At 38.7% G+C, this 16,379-nt stretch overlaps 2 protein-coding genes across 3 annotated transcripts; both read left to right on the top strand.

The window, feature by feature from the left end:
- Nucleotides 1–286: 286 nt before the first annotated feature.
- On the top strand, nucleotides 287–7,005 carry LOC108437632. Of its 2 annotated transcripts, none has more exons than XM_017714844.2 (7): nucleotides 287–414; nucleotides 3,796–4,167; nucleotides 4,265–4,360; nucleotides 4,452–4,496; nucleotides 4,580–4,612; nucleotides 5,446–5,493; nucleotides 6,281–7,005. In XM_017714844.2, the coding sequence occupies exons 1-7, from the start codon at nucleotides 357–359 to the stop codon at nucleotides 6,343–6,345; spliced, it is 717 nt and encodes a 238-aa protein (XP_017570333.1). In that variant the 5' UTR covers nucleotides 287–356; the 3' UTR covers nucleotides 6,346–7,005. The 2 variants fall into 2 exon arrangements, with proteins under 2 accessions (XP_017570333.1, XP_017570332.1); XM_017714843.2 differs by having other exon boundaries at nucleotides 5,418–5,493.
- Nucleotides 7,006–10,185: 3,180 nt separating this feature from the next.
- LOC108437634 lies at nucleotides 10,186–15,604 on the top strand. Its single transcript, XM_017714846.2, has 6 exons — nucleotides 10,186–10,504; nucleotides 10,601–10,963; nucleotides 12,894–13,001; nucleotides 13,386–13,418; nucleotides 15,068–15,136; nucleotides 15,250–15,604. The coding sequence occupies exons 1-6, from the start codon at nucleotides 10,438–10,440 to the stop codon at nucleotides 15,324–15,326; spliced, it is 717 nt and encodes a 238-aa protein (XP_017570335.1). The 5' UTR covers nucleotides 10,186–10,437; the 3' UTR covers nucleotides 15,327–15,604.
- Nucleotides 15,605–16,379: the final 775 nt, after the last annotated feature.

The raw sequence follows: 16,379 nt of genomic DNA, 5'->3' as shown, positions 1-16,379 counted from the left end.
GATTTACCAAGTTTCATGTCTTGATGACTTATGATTTGGTCTGAATGATTCATTTTAGAGAAGAAAAACAACAATAAAAGTTCTTAAAAAAGAATAATAGTGCCTTCAGTGCTTGGTCCCCTAATAAATCCCCCAAATTTTGTAGGCTGTGTGTTCTCTTGTCAAATTGTCTGATTGTACCTGCAGAACATTCATGTGTGCACTGTAACAGCAAAAGGTCTGTCACAGGATTTCCTTTATCAACCCCCAGACAAAGCCAGATGTATGTTAAAGAGCAATCACCACGGATTCAGGTGACAAGTCACTCTTTGTGTTTCACTTGTTATTATGTTTGAGCTGTTAGTGAACTAGGGAAAATGAAATCAGCGAGTGAATTTGGGGTCCTGGGGCTGCTCCTGTCCACTCTTATCAAAGGCAAGTAACTATTTAACAGCTGTACTTCCTGTTTGTTACTTTATAAGCCTTCTCCTGTGTCTTCTCCGTCTGCTCAGCTAAGAAAACATGGCAGAATCTGGTTTGCGACCTGTGCTGGAAGGTTCTAATCCTGTAGGGGAAAAAAACTGTTCTGGCAAAACATATAACAACAAGCATCATAACAAGAATCAACATTGAAAGCACTTTTCCAAGAGAAATATTACACGCAAAGGGGATTTAGATTTAGTGATGTTCCTACTAGACGGGTATATAAACATAAAACATTAGTGTTGAACTGTTTGAATGGATGGCTTTACAAAACAAGCCAAGTGGAAAAAAAAGGTTTATTACTTAGAGAGTCCCATAAAGTAATGCTTTGAATGAGCCACCTTCATAGTGATGTAGGCAATGCTGGTCAATTGCATTAAACTCTTGTGCAGGTAATGGAATTAACTACACGAGGCTGAAGTTAGCTTCGTATTCAACCTTTCTATTCCACTTTACATGCTGTTGTAGAGACGATATTTGGCCTGGTAGTAGTCACAGTTCACTGAAAAACGTCTGGGAGCTTATTACAAAGAGAAACAGTAAAGACGCTTTATTCTGGCAGCAGCAAATCTAAATGAACCAAGTGTTTATAGGCTTGTGAATTCTCCACTGCCCAGGACAAAAGAAGCAAAGCAATTCCATGCCTGCTTTGGCCAAATGGTGCTGATGTACAAAGAAGTATAAGGAGTAAATAAACTGCCTATTTCAATGCTGGAAAGTGAAGTCTTGACCATCCTTGGCCATGCTAGCAAATTCTAAAAGAACTCTGGAGTGCACTGTCGATTCTAGGGGCATGCTTTGTGTTGATAGGTGTTATTGTAGCTCACCTATTTAAGTGCTAGAGGCCGAGTATCTTCAATTTTGACTAATACACCTTTAAGATGTGCATAAAGAAACATAAAGGATTAAATAAAAATGTGAAAATGTAAGTTGAGCAAACAGGAACATAACTGAAAGATTACAGAAAACCTTCTGGAAAATATATATGAAAAATATTCCATGAAAAATATTCCATAGACTTACATAGAAGGGCATCTGATAGCTGAGCAACAGTGTAGTAATGGTTTTTATGTGCTCCAGTTTCTGCAGGTTTGAGTGGGAAGGGCTGGAAGGGAGCTGGTTTCCAACACAACATTAACCACTGAGCTGATGTCTGGTGTGATGTTGCCTTGTTACTTTAAATCAGCCCTCTTCAGATCAGACAAGGCTGAAGATATAGCAGTGGTGTGGGGTCAGATAAATACGGCTCTGTTCAACTTGCTTAAGATTGAGATTCGTGGCGACACCAAACACTGGGAACTGAAAGACAGACAAATTAGGTCGTTCCTTGAACACTCCTTATCTGATAACTTCTCCATTATCCTTCATATAACTCAATTATCAGACCAGGGTCTCTACTGCTGTGAGCTGTTCAAGGGTTCACCTGCTGGAGTTCAATCTCAGTAGGTTTCATGTTTCTTTAAAGAGCGATCACTTGATGGATAATTGTATTTTTGTTGTATATTTTGGCTCAAATATCTGTGCCGTGGAGCAGTTTCAGATCATTTGAGGCTTCAAGCCAATAAAAAAGCTCTGACTGTGTTTGAAAAAGCTTACTACACACTGCTGACTGGTGGGTTTACTTAGTTTGTCTATTTAATAAAGTTAACTTACTGCAAAGATAAAATGGTTAAAACATTAGCTTAATAAGGTTTGTTTCAGCCAAACAGTCATACTAGCTCATATTTCCACCTACAAATAAGTAAGGCAGTTTAAATGACTGTCCTTGTAGCAAAAGTTGGAAAACATATTTAAAAACTTTATTATATATATATATATATATATATATGGCGGTGGCAGTATAATTAGCATTATTATGCCAGGAGATGGTGAGTTTTTGTGGGAAACATATAAAGCCTGGCACATAAATCATCTGATCAGGGTGATGTGGATTTAATTTCATTACTGTTGCTAAAAATGTTTGGATTAAAACATATAAACTTTTAACAGGCAGGCTTATTCTAACTCTAAAGTATGCTAAACATTTACAAGAAAGAACTGAGATCAATTACCTGACTTGTTAGCTTTTCTTAGCTTAGCTGCAGACATTAGCTTGATAAATGAGATTAAACAGGACTAGCTTGTGTATATGACACGTCTCCTTATCATAAAGTGCCGCTGGGCTCAGCTCTGCATTTGGGCCTGTTTCAGTTCAGAGTCAGTGGCCTGCACTATAGCACACTGGCCTCTAGTGTTAGAGGCCTAGGTTTAAATTACACACCGCCAGCCAGCCCCGTTACACACAAGGCTTCATTTATTGTTGGATTGCTCAATTTGGATTGCAAGTGCTCATAACAAATGATTGATTTGTTTTTTAACACTAAGAATAAAATATGACTAATGTATTAAATAAAGTACATTGGTGTTCAAGAGTTGTTCAAAATATAATTTAATTGTTTAAAAATATAATTTGTGAGACAAACTAAATACACACACACACACACACACACACACACACACACACACACACACACACACATTTTCTAAGCCATTTATCCTCCTGGGTTGTGGGGGTGCTGGGCCTATCCCAGGACTCTGTGGGTAGGCAGGAAACACCTTGGACAGGCCACCAGTCCATCACAGGGCACAAACTAAATAAACATCTTTAAATTTTCAGCTGTGTTAGATCATTTTCTTTATAGATCAAATAAATGCAGCAACATCTTTCAGAAATCACTTTATTAAACGAGAAGATTGGATTTAATAGCATAAATATCCATGGCCTTAAAGGGTTAATATTTACTGACCTACTGAATTAGCTATGGTTAGAAGATAGCCTGCAGTTGCTCTAGTTTCTCTGCCCTCTCCTGAATATTTATTATACTACCCATGCTTTGTGTCATGTCTCTTGATATTCAATTCATTACAGTCTTTTAACATATGAAGCACACGCATTTGCTTTGGCCCTCATTGGAAAAAGTATTAAAATCTCACCAGAATCGACAGTTCTTAATGTTAAATTTGTGCTTTATGGCTGTAGCCTTGACTTAATGTCATTCAGTAAATAAAGTGCAGGTCTAATCAGAGAAGAAAGGCTCTTTACTTGCTTTGGCTTACTTTGTTTTCACATTACGGTGCACTACACAAATTTTATGGTGCTGCCACCATCAGGAGAAAAGAAAAACTGTGACGTACTGGCTGGTGGGCCACTTACAACACACTTTAAAACAGAAGTCCGTGCCCATTAAGATCTCACCGCAGGCTGGAATTTGGCCATCCCTCTTGTTAAAGCTTTCCTTTTCCTATGTTAACTTGTTGATTTACATTAAAAATGTTTGTGCTTGGCTTGTACAGGCGTCACTTTGTGTGGGAGCGAGTCGCTCACCAGAATTAACATGGTCATCACGCTACAGTCTGATGTTCTGCTGCCATGTTACTTCAAACCAGCCACTCTTGAATCAGACAAGACTGCAGATACAGCAGCAGTGTGGAGTCACAGCAATATAACAACAGATTGGAGACTACTGGAGATCAGTCTGCAGGGTGAAGTAAAGTTCTGGAACAACAGAAATAGACACATTAGGCCGTTCCCTGAACACTCAGAATCTGGGAACTTCTCCATCCTTCTCCATAAAGTGCAGCAGTCTGATTTGGGTTTCTACCGCTGTGAGCTGTTCAGGGGGAACAGTTGTACACTTGCTTATCAGGATGTTTATGTAAGCACAGGTAAGAAGCAAATGATCCATTCTAAACCATTCTGCCTGCTAGCACACACTGAGAGTTGATAAGAAGTGATGTATAAACCACTTTTATCTCTTTGAAGCGTACAGCTCCATGAAATACTGGCATTTCTTGCTCGGAGCAGCAGCCGCACTCTGCCTGTTGTTGGTGTCTTTGTGCTGTATACAACGGAGAAGAAGTATGTGAGCTCCATCCCTTAATGCTGGGCCTTTTTGAGGGATATATTTCTTTCCCAACATGTTCTTAATAGTATTTTTTTCACATTTCAGGAGATACAGCAGATCCTTTGTATGTGAATACTTATTTTCATGAAAGTAAGTCTCTTGCTTAATTCACATTTCCTTATTGTGTCTACCATACCAAAATTACACAGATTTTTTTCTGATCTAATCTTCAGGCAAAAGAGACTCAAAAGAAGAGGCTATTTACGGTAAAACTGTTAAACGTATTATGTATTATGTTCTACACTGTCTAAAAGTATCCAGACACTCTTTCTGATTTGCAAACTCAGCTACTTGAACAATCTCCAGAAAATATATGGCAACAGATTTGGAGTGGTCACATGTGAGTCTAAGGTCACCACCAGGCCCAGTGCCATGCGTTAGTTCACTGGAGTGATGGAGCTCCATCCAGTACCATGAGCTGGAGTATCCAGAACTTACACTATGTTGCCAAAAGTATCCGCTCGTGCCTTCACACGCATATGAACTTGAGTGACATCCCTTTCTTAATCCATAGGGTTTAATATGATGTCAGCCCACCCTTTGCAGCTATAACAGCTTCAACTCTTCTGGGAAGGCTTTCCATATGGGTTAAGAGTGTGTTTATGCTGGAATTCACTGAGCTCCTGAGAGCGACCCATTCTTTCATAAATGCTTGTAGAAGCAGTCTGCAGGCATAGGTGCTTGGTTTTATACACCTGTGGCCATGGAAGTGATGGAACGCTTGAATTCAATGATTTGGGTGGGTGACTGAATACTTTTGGAAGTATAGTGTATCATCCAACATCAGTACTTGACCTCACTAATGCTTCTGTGAATGAATGCAATCAAATCCTCACAGCAATGTTCCAATATCTAATATAAAGCCTTTCCAGAAGAGTAGAGGCTGTTACTGCAGTAAACAGGGTCAAACTCCCTTGATTTCAGAAGAAACACTGGATGAGTGCTGTCTAAACTTTTGGGCACACCGTGTATTTGCAATGCAATTAAAGCTGCTTTTGTTATTATTATCAGAGGTTGTTGTTCTGTTTCTCCTGCATAGAGAACGACATGGAGCTCAGAAAACTGAAGAGTACCAGCAGAGAGTGCTGTGAGTATTTCAGTAGGATTGATATGACTTTAAGATGACTGATGGTATCTGATGGGTGTTGGAGGCTTTTAATGGACTGTGAAATGTCATACCCCTGAAGTTGCATATTAACAGTTTTTTTCATTTTATGCTCAATAATAACTTACATAATAATAACACAGTGTGTATTGGACTATCTGGGCAATGAAAAAGTCCAAAACTCATTTATGGGCTCCAGGACCTAGCTTGGAAAAAATGCTGGTGGACTTTATCTTCTATTTTTCCACTTGTAAAGTTTGTTTGTTGGCAAATTATTTAGCTGTATGTGTGTATAACTGTATCTCTGCTTAGGATGTCCATGAAGCTCCCACTGTTTTTTTTTCTGTTTATGCATTTATGTATTTTAGTTGTTTTCTCCTTAGTCTCCTTAGTTATTCAGTTATTTTTAAATGACATTTTTTGTGAGAGTTCCCCCTACTGACCAGAACACTGTGCCAACCCCCCCCCCCCCACCCCCCGACAGTTTCCTCCATCATTTTAAAATCTTCTTTAGCTTCTGATCAATTTAAAAGTTCTTATTTTTTATTTACACTTTCCTATCGTCCTACTAATTATTTGAAACCAGTAAAGTTGTACAGGACTAACATTTTAGGATCTTTTTTATATTTGCTTTTATATTACTGAAAACATAGATTCCAAACTTTTGAACAGCGATTCCAAACTTTTCAATGCTACTGGATTTCAACTCACTTTAACCTGTAATGATGAAAACTGCCAAACTAACTCTGCTCTCTCTCTCCTTTCCTAGGTCAAAGTACAACACAAGAAAACCCAATCTATGTCAACTGTGAGAGAAATAAGACGTGGCTGTGAAGAAACTGTAAATTCAGGCTTTATAAAGCTCAATAACATCAAACAGCTTTTTATATGTACTTTATGTTTATTTTCTTTATTATGATAATAGGAGTGAGAACTTTACAGTCAAGGCTACAGTAACAATTATTATATCACAGTTGTACAGTTGTTTTTGATACATCACAGCTGTCCAGAGCAGGAACATGTTGAGAGTCTTAAAAGCTAAAAAGAACCTTTCTTTTTACTGGATGTTCTTCAGTCAGTCACATTAACTGTGAATATATTTGTTGTAACAAGCAGTGAACTGAAACTTCTTTTCAGTTGGTTGCTCTGAATTAAGGCTTCACCTGTTAATCGATGTCATTGATAATGAAAAAAAAATGTTGGCATTGAATCTTATCAGAAAATACAGCACAGGGTTCTCTATTACTGAAAAAGTCAAAAATATGGGAACACGTTAACATTGCCTAACGTCATCTGTCTGACGTGGCTGCCTCAGTGTGCTTACTAAAATCAGGTTTGATTACATGGTACTGACCACACAAACGAATTAATTTATCTTTGCTACATCAGTCCATTTAGTCTTTTTTTCATTCTGACACCTTGCAGTGATAACTTTTTCTTTTGTTTGTTCAGAATGGAGACTTGTAATAAACTGTGTATCTCAAGATGTTGAAACGCAGTGTTTGTATCACATTATTTCTGCCAGAAGAACTTTGAAGTTGAAAGATAAAATTTCAGTAGAAAATAAAGAGACTTTGGCATAGGCCCCATCCTTAGGCCAGGTCTTGGAGTGTCCAGACCCTCGCTGATCCTGCTGGATAGAGACGGCCGGGGCCGGAACCTACCCTTGGACAACCAGACGGGGCTCCAACTGGTGGGGAGGAAGAAGGGGAATATCAAAACATCAGGTAGACACCTGAGAGCAGCAGAATATGTATGTAAGTCAAGTCATTTTAAAAGACAGTTGTAGACCCGTGATTGGTCAGGAGTAGTATTAGAGTCTTCCTGGCTAACTTTTTCAAAGCTTCCATGTCTCTTAAGTAGCCAATTACAACAAGTTCAGACCAGTCAATAAAGTGGATTAGTGCTCCACCTTTTTGAAAGTTAACCTTCGGCCTCCTGTCGTTTCTCTTGGGAGTGTGTGTTGCACCATGTTGAAGGACTTCCAGTCAGGTCTTGAGGAACCCCAACCTTGTTTCCAGACTGAAATCCATTTAGACAGAATTTAATAGAGTTTTGATAAACATGGACTAGTTCAGCAGAAGATGCCACAAGAGCTCCTGTGTATATCAGCACTTTGCACCATTCTCTGCTGCCACTCTTTAATTTTGAGTCTTCAACTTAATGACCTGTCAGTCTTGGGCAGTCTAAGCATACATTATGTTATTATAGCTGCTAGTGAGATGATAAATTTAGTCAAAAATTACAGAGGGCTCTGAGTTTAAAATTGATGGCCTCACCTTTAAGACATTTGAAACATCTTACCTTACAGTGAAGTTGGGAGGGTAGAATGACCCTCTGTCTCCCCATCATTCAGTACAAACCATGCTAGCCCATGCATACATTTGTTGGATGATGTAACAGAATTGGCAGTTGGCTTTCTTCTCCAAATGCACTGAACTGTGCAATTATGTTGCATCAGTACTATATTTGGTGCCACTTCACATGTCTCATGGGAAACACATGTGCCTTCACCCTTCTAGTACTGGTTGTATGGTGTGCCTGGCAGAGACATAGCTAGGAGGTGGAACTGGATGCAAATACACAGGAAAGAAAATGTGAAAAAGAAAAAAGTAATTGAATTATCTACTATCATCATCACGTCTTAATCAGCAAAATGTTGACCTTCTTTTTTTTTCGGACCTTCTTTTTGAGCCTGTGTGACATTAATATGTAAAGATATGTGATGTGGTCTGAAAAAGTCCTGTGAAATCTAACTTTTTTACAGGGTATCTCACAGCAGCAGATACACATCAGATCTCAGTGTTTTTCTCATGACTCAATAACGATTCTGCTTTCAGAATAATAAATACAATAAAAATCTTACGCAGTGCAGCTGTTTTTGTCCTGAAATGAATAACTTGTACTTTGCTGTTTTGACTGGAAATGATTTACAACCCCAATTCCAGTGAAGTTGGGACGTTGTGTAAAACATAAATAAGAACAGAATACAATAATTTGCAATTCCTTTTCAACCTATATTCAATTGAATACATTACAAAGACAAGATATTTAATGTTCAAAAGGATTAACTTTATTGTTTTTTTCAAATATTCACTCATTTTGAATTTGATGCCTGCAACACGTTCCAAAGAAGTTGGGACAGGGGCAACAAAAGACTGGGAAAGTTGAGGAATGCTAAAAAAAAACACCTGTTTGGAACATTCCACAGGTGAACAGGTTAATTGGAAACAGGTGAGTGTCATGATTGGTTATAAAGGGAGCATTCCTGAAAGGCTCAGTCATTCACAAGCAAGGAAGGGGCGAGGTTCACCACTTTGTGAACAACTGAGCAAATAGTCCAACAGTTTAAGAACAACTTTTCTCAATGTGCAATTGCAAGGAATTTAGGGATTTCATCATCTACAGTCCATAATATCATCAAAAGATTCAGAGAATCTGGAGAAATCTCTGCAAGTAAGCAGCAAGGCAGAAAACCAACATTGAATGCCCGTGACCTTCGATCCCTCAGGCGGCAATGCATTAAAAACCGACATCATTCTGTAACGGATATTCCCACATGGGCTCAGGAACACTTCAGAAAACCACTGTCAGTGAACACAGTTCGTCGCTCCATCCACAAGTGCAAGTTAAAACTCTGCCATGCAAAGCGAAAGCCACATATCAACAACACCCAGAAACGCCGTCGGCTTCTCTGGGCCTGAGCTCATCTGAGATGGACTGACGCAAAGTGGAAAAGTGTCCTGTGGTCTGACGAGTCCACATTTCAAATTGTTTTTGGAAATCATGGACGTCATGTCCTCCGGCCCAAAGAGGAAAAGGACTGTCTGGATTGTTATCAGCGCAAAGTTCAAAAGCCAGCATCTCTGATGGTGTGGGGGTGTGTTAGTGCCCATGGCAAGGGTAACTTGCACATCTGTGAAGGCACCATTAATGCTGAAAGGTACATACAGGTTTTGGAGTAATATATGCTGCCATCAAAGCAGCGTCTTTTTCAGGGACGTCCCTGCTTATTTCAGCAAGACAATGCCAAGCCACATTCTGCACGTGTTACAACAGCGTGCCTTCGTAGTAAAAGAGTGCGGGTACTAGACTGGCCTGCCTGCAGTCCAGACCTGTCTCCCATCGAAAATGTGTGGCGCATTATGAAGCGCAAAATATGACAACGGAGACCCCGGACTGTTGAGCAACTGAAGTTACACATCAAGCAAGAATGGGAAAGAATTCCACCTACAAAGCTCCAACAATTAGTGTCCTCAGTTCCAAACGCTTATTGAGTGTTGTTAAAAGGAAAGGTGATGTAACACAGTGGTAAACACGCCCCTGTCCCAACTTCTTTGGAGCGTGCTGCAGGCATCAAATTCAAAATGAGTGAATATTTGCAAAAAACAATAAAGTTTATCCATTTAAACATTAAATATCTTGTCTTTGTAGTGTATTCACTTGAATATAGGTTGAAAAGGATTTGCAATTAATTGTATTTTGTTTTTATTTATGTTTTACACAACGTCCCAACTTCACTGGAATTGGGGTTGTAAATGAAAGGTGGAGTTTTGCACAGTATTGTGTGTTACTTGGTCCAAGTGAATGTGTGATTAAAGTAAAAAGTGTTGAACCAGAACGACTTTAATCAGCTGTTTGTAAACCGTTTATCACTGTTTATCACCTCTAGTGACTTTTCAGATAAACTTACTCAGCATAAAGTGTTAATTCCAGCTTAATTTATTGTACGTTAGTCTTGGGTGTGACAACAGAGTGTGAACTATTTTTGTAAATCCCCGAATCTGTGGCAACAGCTTCTGAGTATCTGTGGTTTGTTAGTTTGAGTTTTTTTCAGGAAGTGATGTTAAGAGCAGTCTCTCACCATCATTGCATTTTCTCAGGCTGTTTTTCAGTTACTGCAGTGTTAAGCAGGTGAAACACACAATGGTTCTGCTCTTTGAGCTGAGATTCTTTGGTTTGTGGACGCTTTGGTGGTGCTGTTTGGTTACAGGTGAGTTGAATTCTCATAAACATCTACATTAGCTGTTTCTTAAAGATGGTTGTTGTGGTTTTGATGGCTGATGATGGTTTTCATGCTTTCACACAGGATCTACAGGATGTCAAATGCAGTACGTTGGCAGAAGCAGCGTTACCACTGATCTGCAGTCTGATGTTCTGCTGCCATGTAACTTTAAATCAACCCTCCTTGGATCAAACAAGACTGCAGATATAGTAGCAGTGTGGAGTCAGAGGACTATACCAGCAGATAATCTACTGGAGATCAGTCTGCAGGGTGGAGTAATGTTCTGGAATAACAGAGATAAACGTATTAAGACGTTCACCAAGCTCTCAGAATCTGGAAACTTCTCCATCCTCCTCCGTAATGTACAGCAGTCTGATCTGGGTCTCTACCGCTGTGAGCTTCATGAGGGAATCAACTGCAGCATCGCCTATCAGGAGGTGCAGCTTGGTTAGTTTTCACGTTTCCATTCATATACATTACACTCATATACATGTCACTTAATTAGGTACACTACGCTAGTAAAAGGTTGGACCCCCTTTTGCCGTCAGAACTGCCTTAATTCTTTGTGGCATAGTTTCAACAGGGTGTCAAAAACATTCCTCAGAGATTTTGTTTATTTATTTGAGTTACCATTGCCTTTCTATCATATTGAACCAGTCTGCCCATTCTCCTTTGACCTCTCACATCAACAAGGCATCATTTAGTCCACACAACTGACCGCTCACTGGATATTTTCTCTTTTTCGGACCGTTCTCTGTAAACCCTAGAGATGGTTTTGCGTGAAAATTCCAGTAGATCAGCAGTTTCTGAAATACTCAGACCAGCCAGTCTAGCACCAACAACCACGCCATGTTCAAAGTCCCTTAAATCACCTTTCTTCCCCGTTCTGATGCTCGGTCTGCACTTCAGCAAGTTGGCTTGACCACCTCTACATGCCTAAATACATTGAATTGCGGCCACGTGATTGGCTGATTAGCTATTTGTGTTAACAAGCAATTGAACCTAATGTACCTAATTGTACCTAATACAGCCTTCTTGTTTGTCTTTTTCACACTACACATGTGACTGTCATTTAAAGTGTGTGTATTATTCACTACTGATACATGCACATAATACATGAATGAATCCACTTTAGATGCTACAAATTTTATATAGAATTACAAAATATAACTTGTCAACAATGTAAGTTAATGCACTGCCACTGGACACACTGGGCACTGCCTGAATATTCTAGTCAAAATTGTTGCTTTTATTACAGATGCCATTGTTTTCAGGAGATTTGCTTAAGGAAATCTGCAGGGATGTTTTTCCACTCCCCCAAAGTTCAGTCTTAGAAGTTGGTTGCATTTTCTGCTTCTCAGTTTTCAAGAAATTCCAAACGTATTCAATGATGTTGAGGTCTGGACTCTAAGGGTGGTCAGTCTATCATTCTAATAGAACCAATAGCTTCTTTATTTCTCAGTAAGGACTTCCTGTCAGCTACACATCCATTCAGACTCATAGTGCTGAGTTGTCTTCTCACAGTCGAAGGATGGACAGAAACACCTGTGGATTTTTTCAGATCTGAATCAAGAGTGGAGCTTGATTTTCTCCTGTCTCTCAAAGATAAAAGCTTTAAGTGGTGTTTATCTGAAGAGGATGGTTTGGTGAATTATCAAGGTCCTGCATGATTTTAGGAGTCTCAAATTTTTAAACTCTTTAAAAGTTTTGAAAACTGGATTTTCATTTAACTTTCCCATTCCTAAAAGTTAACCTCCTCTATTTCATCATAGTTAGTCTACATGCTGGCAATACATACCCAAACTTATGGAGATAATTATTTCCATACCTACTTTAAAAAAACATGCATACACTCACAGGCCACTTTATTAGGTACACTTGTTAGTAAAAGCTTGGACCCCTTTTTGCCTTCAGAACTGCCTTAATTCTTCATGGCATACTTTCAACAAGTTGTTGGAAACATTCCTCAGAGATGTTGGTTGGTTATTTTGTTGAGTTTGATTAGCTATTTGTGTTAACAAGCAATTGAAGTGTGAGTGAGTGTATATGGCCGGTGAGTGTATATGGCTGTTTTTTATGTAACTTTTCATGCATGGATAATGAATGTGACTTATGGGTATGGTTACTCAGTGTATGCATTACAGATTGCAGTTCCATATGGCAACAAAATACAAAGTAACATTCTTTTTTCACTTTTTTGTTATATGTATATAATATTTTGTTATATATTTGTCATTTTTAATCAATATTAAAAATATTATTTAATATGAAAAACCATGAAAACATTTTGTTTTATGGGTGTTTCATAACCCATACAGTTTTGCATGCATGTAAAGACAGATCTACTTTCTCAACGGAGTCGATCATTTACCTACAGGTCTTGCTGCTGTTTCTGAATACCAGAAAACCATCATAGCAGGAACATCAGGAGGAGCAGCAGTACTACTACTGTTCACAGTGTGTGTTTGCTACACAGTGACTAAACGTGAGTCTATTAATAAGAAAATATTATTTCAAATGCATAATATATGAACAGCCCTTTTTGTTTATTTTGGTATTGAAGCCATAATATGTCTCAAAAGAATTCCTAAAAGTTCTATTTTAAAAGCTAAAGTTCCTCAAAATTCCTGCCAGTGACATTCTGCCTGCTAAAAAAACAACATCCTATGAATTTTATGTAGGTTCAAGCTGGTTTAGGCTGGTTTATGCTGGTCTGGTGCTGGTTTAGCTGGTCTGGTGCTGGTTTAGCTGGTCACTCAGCATGTTCACATGCTGTTTTTCTGGTCTAGCAACTTAGTTGCAGACTACATTATGAAGGTTAAATGACAACAAAGGTCTGACTCATTGAACGTTATTTCATCTGTTGCAGGAAGACTCTGTATGAGACAAGACAGTGCTCAAGGTAAACTATGTGCCATGTAAAGTTGTAAAGATGCAGTGTGTCTGTACACCTTACAGCTTGTATAAGGATTGGGTTGCTAGTTAATTAGGTAAACTTCCTTGTAGCTCATTGGCCACTTTATCTGAAACACCTACCATACTGGTGAACTTTATACATTTACAGTTACTGACTGTAGCCCATCTGTTACTTCACAATTTATCAACCCTCCTCTAAACCGTGAGTCAGTGAAAACAGCACTCACACTCATTCTCAACATAGCAATGACATGCCACATAATAGTGTGTGCAGTGTGCAAACAATACCTGTTTTGTGTGGGGGTCCTGATCATTGAAGCACAGGGTGAAAGGGGGCTAGTAAAGTATGCAGAGACTGCAGTCTGTTATCGTAGAACTACAAAGTGCACCTCTATGATAAGTGGAACTGAAACAACGGGCAAAGAGTGTAGAAACAGAGGAAACAAAGGCCCGATCCCATTTCACCCCTTGCCCGTCCTTAGACCTCTGTTTTGCATATTCATATCTAGGGGTAGGGTGTCCCAATTTTTGTTGAGATAGAGGGGTAGGGCGAAGTTTAGGAGGTTTTTCAGAGACTCCAAACAGACTGTTATAAGAAAAAAGGAAAAACCGGCTAGATGGCTGTGAGAATTTTCTCAGTCAACAAAATACGATAAATACGACACTGTGTTATCTTAGTTTAATGTAATTTCAGTGTATTATGGTCATTATCTTTATAACAAGCATAAAAAATTGCTAATAGCATGCTAATGTCTTGGTAGCTAGCTAGCTAACTTTTCTGTTCCACCTTAAATTGTCCAACAGTATTGACGAACAAGAAGCTGGTGAATAGCTTCAGCTTTGTATCACCAAAGAATTAGCAGTGGGTGATAATAAATAATCGTCCTATATCCTCCCTTTGAAAGCATATGATTGCCTAAATGTAACTAAAGCCCAGCAATGAGGAGCTGGACTTTACCCTACTCTGCCATCACTGAAGACTGAAAGGGTTGCCTACAGAGCACCGCTTGTAGTCTGATAATGAAGTAATCTTTTTTTTTTTCATTTTTGACGGTCCCATTTGGTAGGGCAAGATTTCAACTGCTACCCCTTGTATCTCAGTTCCAAAGGTTAGAGTGACACTGATGGGTAGAAGAAATGGGATTGGGCCAAAGCAGGTGTAGAGGTTAACTCAGAGTAGGTAACCTAGAGTAAGCTTTCAAATGAAGCATTTAAATACTATATATACATATAAGCAGAGCAATGCTTGGAACCCCTTCAGTGTTGATGGAAATGTGGCAGAAGTCTGACGTTTGCCCCATCGCAGTCACTGTTTGCTCACTGCCTTTGCTGTTCTTTTTGTTTTGGCCAGCATTCATTTGTTTAACAGTGATCTACACTATTAAAGGAGATGAGCAGCTTACTTCAGGATTTATGTGCTTTATTAAAGGCTGTGTTAGCCAAAGCCATGCTGTGCAAATAAACAAGTCTTCATGCTAATGGCTAGCTTTAGCTTAGCTCAGGTAAGCACTGAGCTATGTAGAGTAAAGCAGCTAACCCTGCCTTCACGTTAAAAGTCCTTATCATAACCCAACATAAATGTATGCATATATATATATAAAATAGTTCATTTTAATGTGTTGTTTTTTCTTCCAGAAGGTACACGTGAAAACCCAATATATGACTCTGCTAACTACAAAATGAAGGACAGCCGAAATACAGATGGTAAATATTCAATACTCACAATGCAATCAAATGTCATAACAACTCTTTACAGAAAGCCTACTCAATGTTCCTATAATATTCTATTGTTTACAAAAAAGTATTTCGTCTTTCAGAAGGACAGTGTGATAACCCAATCTATGCTGAGTATTCGGCGATGCCAGACCAGCACAGAGAGAGCAGCGTGAGATGAAAACTCACTATGATCACTATGTAAACATTAGAGCACTAGAACAGAGGCATTAATTTATGCAACTATCATTTCCACACGGAAAAGCATTGCCAATAGAATGGGACAAGCATCAGCTAAAGCGATATAAAGCCTGAGCTGTGGAGCAGTGAAACTGCATTCTCTGTGATGAGTGATGAGACTTCAAACAGTACTTCTGAGATGAGTTGTAGAGATCCAGAACTAATCATCGAACATCAGTCCCTGACCTCACTAATGCACTTGTGGCTGAATGCAACCAAATCCTCACAACAATGTTCCATCATCTAGTATAAAGCCTTCACAAAAGAGTAGAAGCTGTTACTGCAGCAAAGGGGGAACAAACTCACTATTAATACCCTTGATTTCAGAGGAAACAATGGACAAGCAGGTGTCCACAAATGTTTGAGCATTATATGTACCTCTGATATTTTTATAATTACTTTAGTGTAATCCAGGGAAAACTGAATGCCTTCAAAGCCTTCTGAGAAGGCCTAATTTTCTGTGAATAAAAAAACATTTTAGTTTAACCATTGTACTTGTTTTTCACTCTGCAAATATTATAGTAATGCTTTTTAATTATCTTTCATTTATTTTGCTGTGAAACAAAAGGGGTAAATTCTTGATAGAAAATGATCTAATAAGAGTTTTGTCTTTTGTGATATATAGGTAAATATAGCCAAGCTAACTTTCCCATCAGTTAGGGCTTCAGGAGCTGAACTGAAGGCCTAACATGTTAGACTAAGCACGAACATAATTAGGAAGCTGAGTTGAATCACATTTTTATTTCAAATGAGTTGGACCAATTTTGTTAGAAAAAAACATTTTCTGGAAGTCATAGTTATGTCACTGACTGTGAATAAGCAATGTGTTTCAGTTAGGGGGAAAACAGCAGCAGCTCTATGCCAGGGCTCTTTACTGTTACATGTTACAAACTTCAAGTAAAACATGACATCTCTTTTACAAGCTTCATGTGTCCATGTATAATCTAGAATTGCCAAACAGTATTCATGTGAAGTAATGGTATCTTATCTACTA

This window comes from Pygocentrus nattereri, chromosome 23 (assembly GCF_015220715.1).
Source record: "Pygocentrus nattereri isolate fPygNat1 chromosome 23, fPygNat1.pri, whole genome shotgun sequence".
In the NCBI taxonomy this organism is placed as follows: Eukaryota; Metazoa; Chordata; class Actinopteri; order Characiformes; family Serrasalmidae; genus Pygocentrus; species Pygocentrus nattereri.
The sequence above is the reverse complement of the archived record's forward strand: the minus strand, read 5'-3'. Positions and strand labels throughout refer to the sequence as shown.

What these genes read in the sequence shown, in the direction of transcription:
- LOC108437632 (XM_017714843.2), top strand. Translation starts at nt 357, where the DNA reads ATGAAATCAGCGAGTGAATTTGGGGTCCTGGGGCTGCTCCTGTCCACT. An exon ending in CTGTATACAACGGAGAAGAA is followed by an intron (nt 4,361 to 4,451) that starts GTATGTGAGCTC and finishes TTCACATTTCAG; the next exon opens with GAGATACAGCAGATCCTTTG. An exon ending in GAATACTTATTTTCATGAAA is followed by an intron (nt 4,497 to 4,579) that starts GTAAGTCTCTTG and finishes TCTAATCTTCAG; the next exon opens with GCAAAAGAGACTCAAAAGAA.
- LOC108437634 (XM_017714846.2), top strand. Translation starts at nt 10,438, where the DNA reads ATGGTTCTGCTCTTTGAGCTGAGATTCTTTGGTTTGTGGACGCTTTGG. An exon ending in TTGCTACACAGTGACTAAAC is followed by an intron (nt 13,002 to 13,385) that starts GTGAGTCTATTA and finishes CATCTGTTGCAG; the next exon opens with GAAGACTCTGTATGAGACAA. An exon ending in GAGACAAGACAGTGCTCAAG is followed by an intron (nt 13,419 to 15,067) that starts GTAAACTATGTG and finishes TTTTTCTTCCAG; the next exon opens with AAGGTACACGTGAAAACCCA.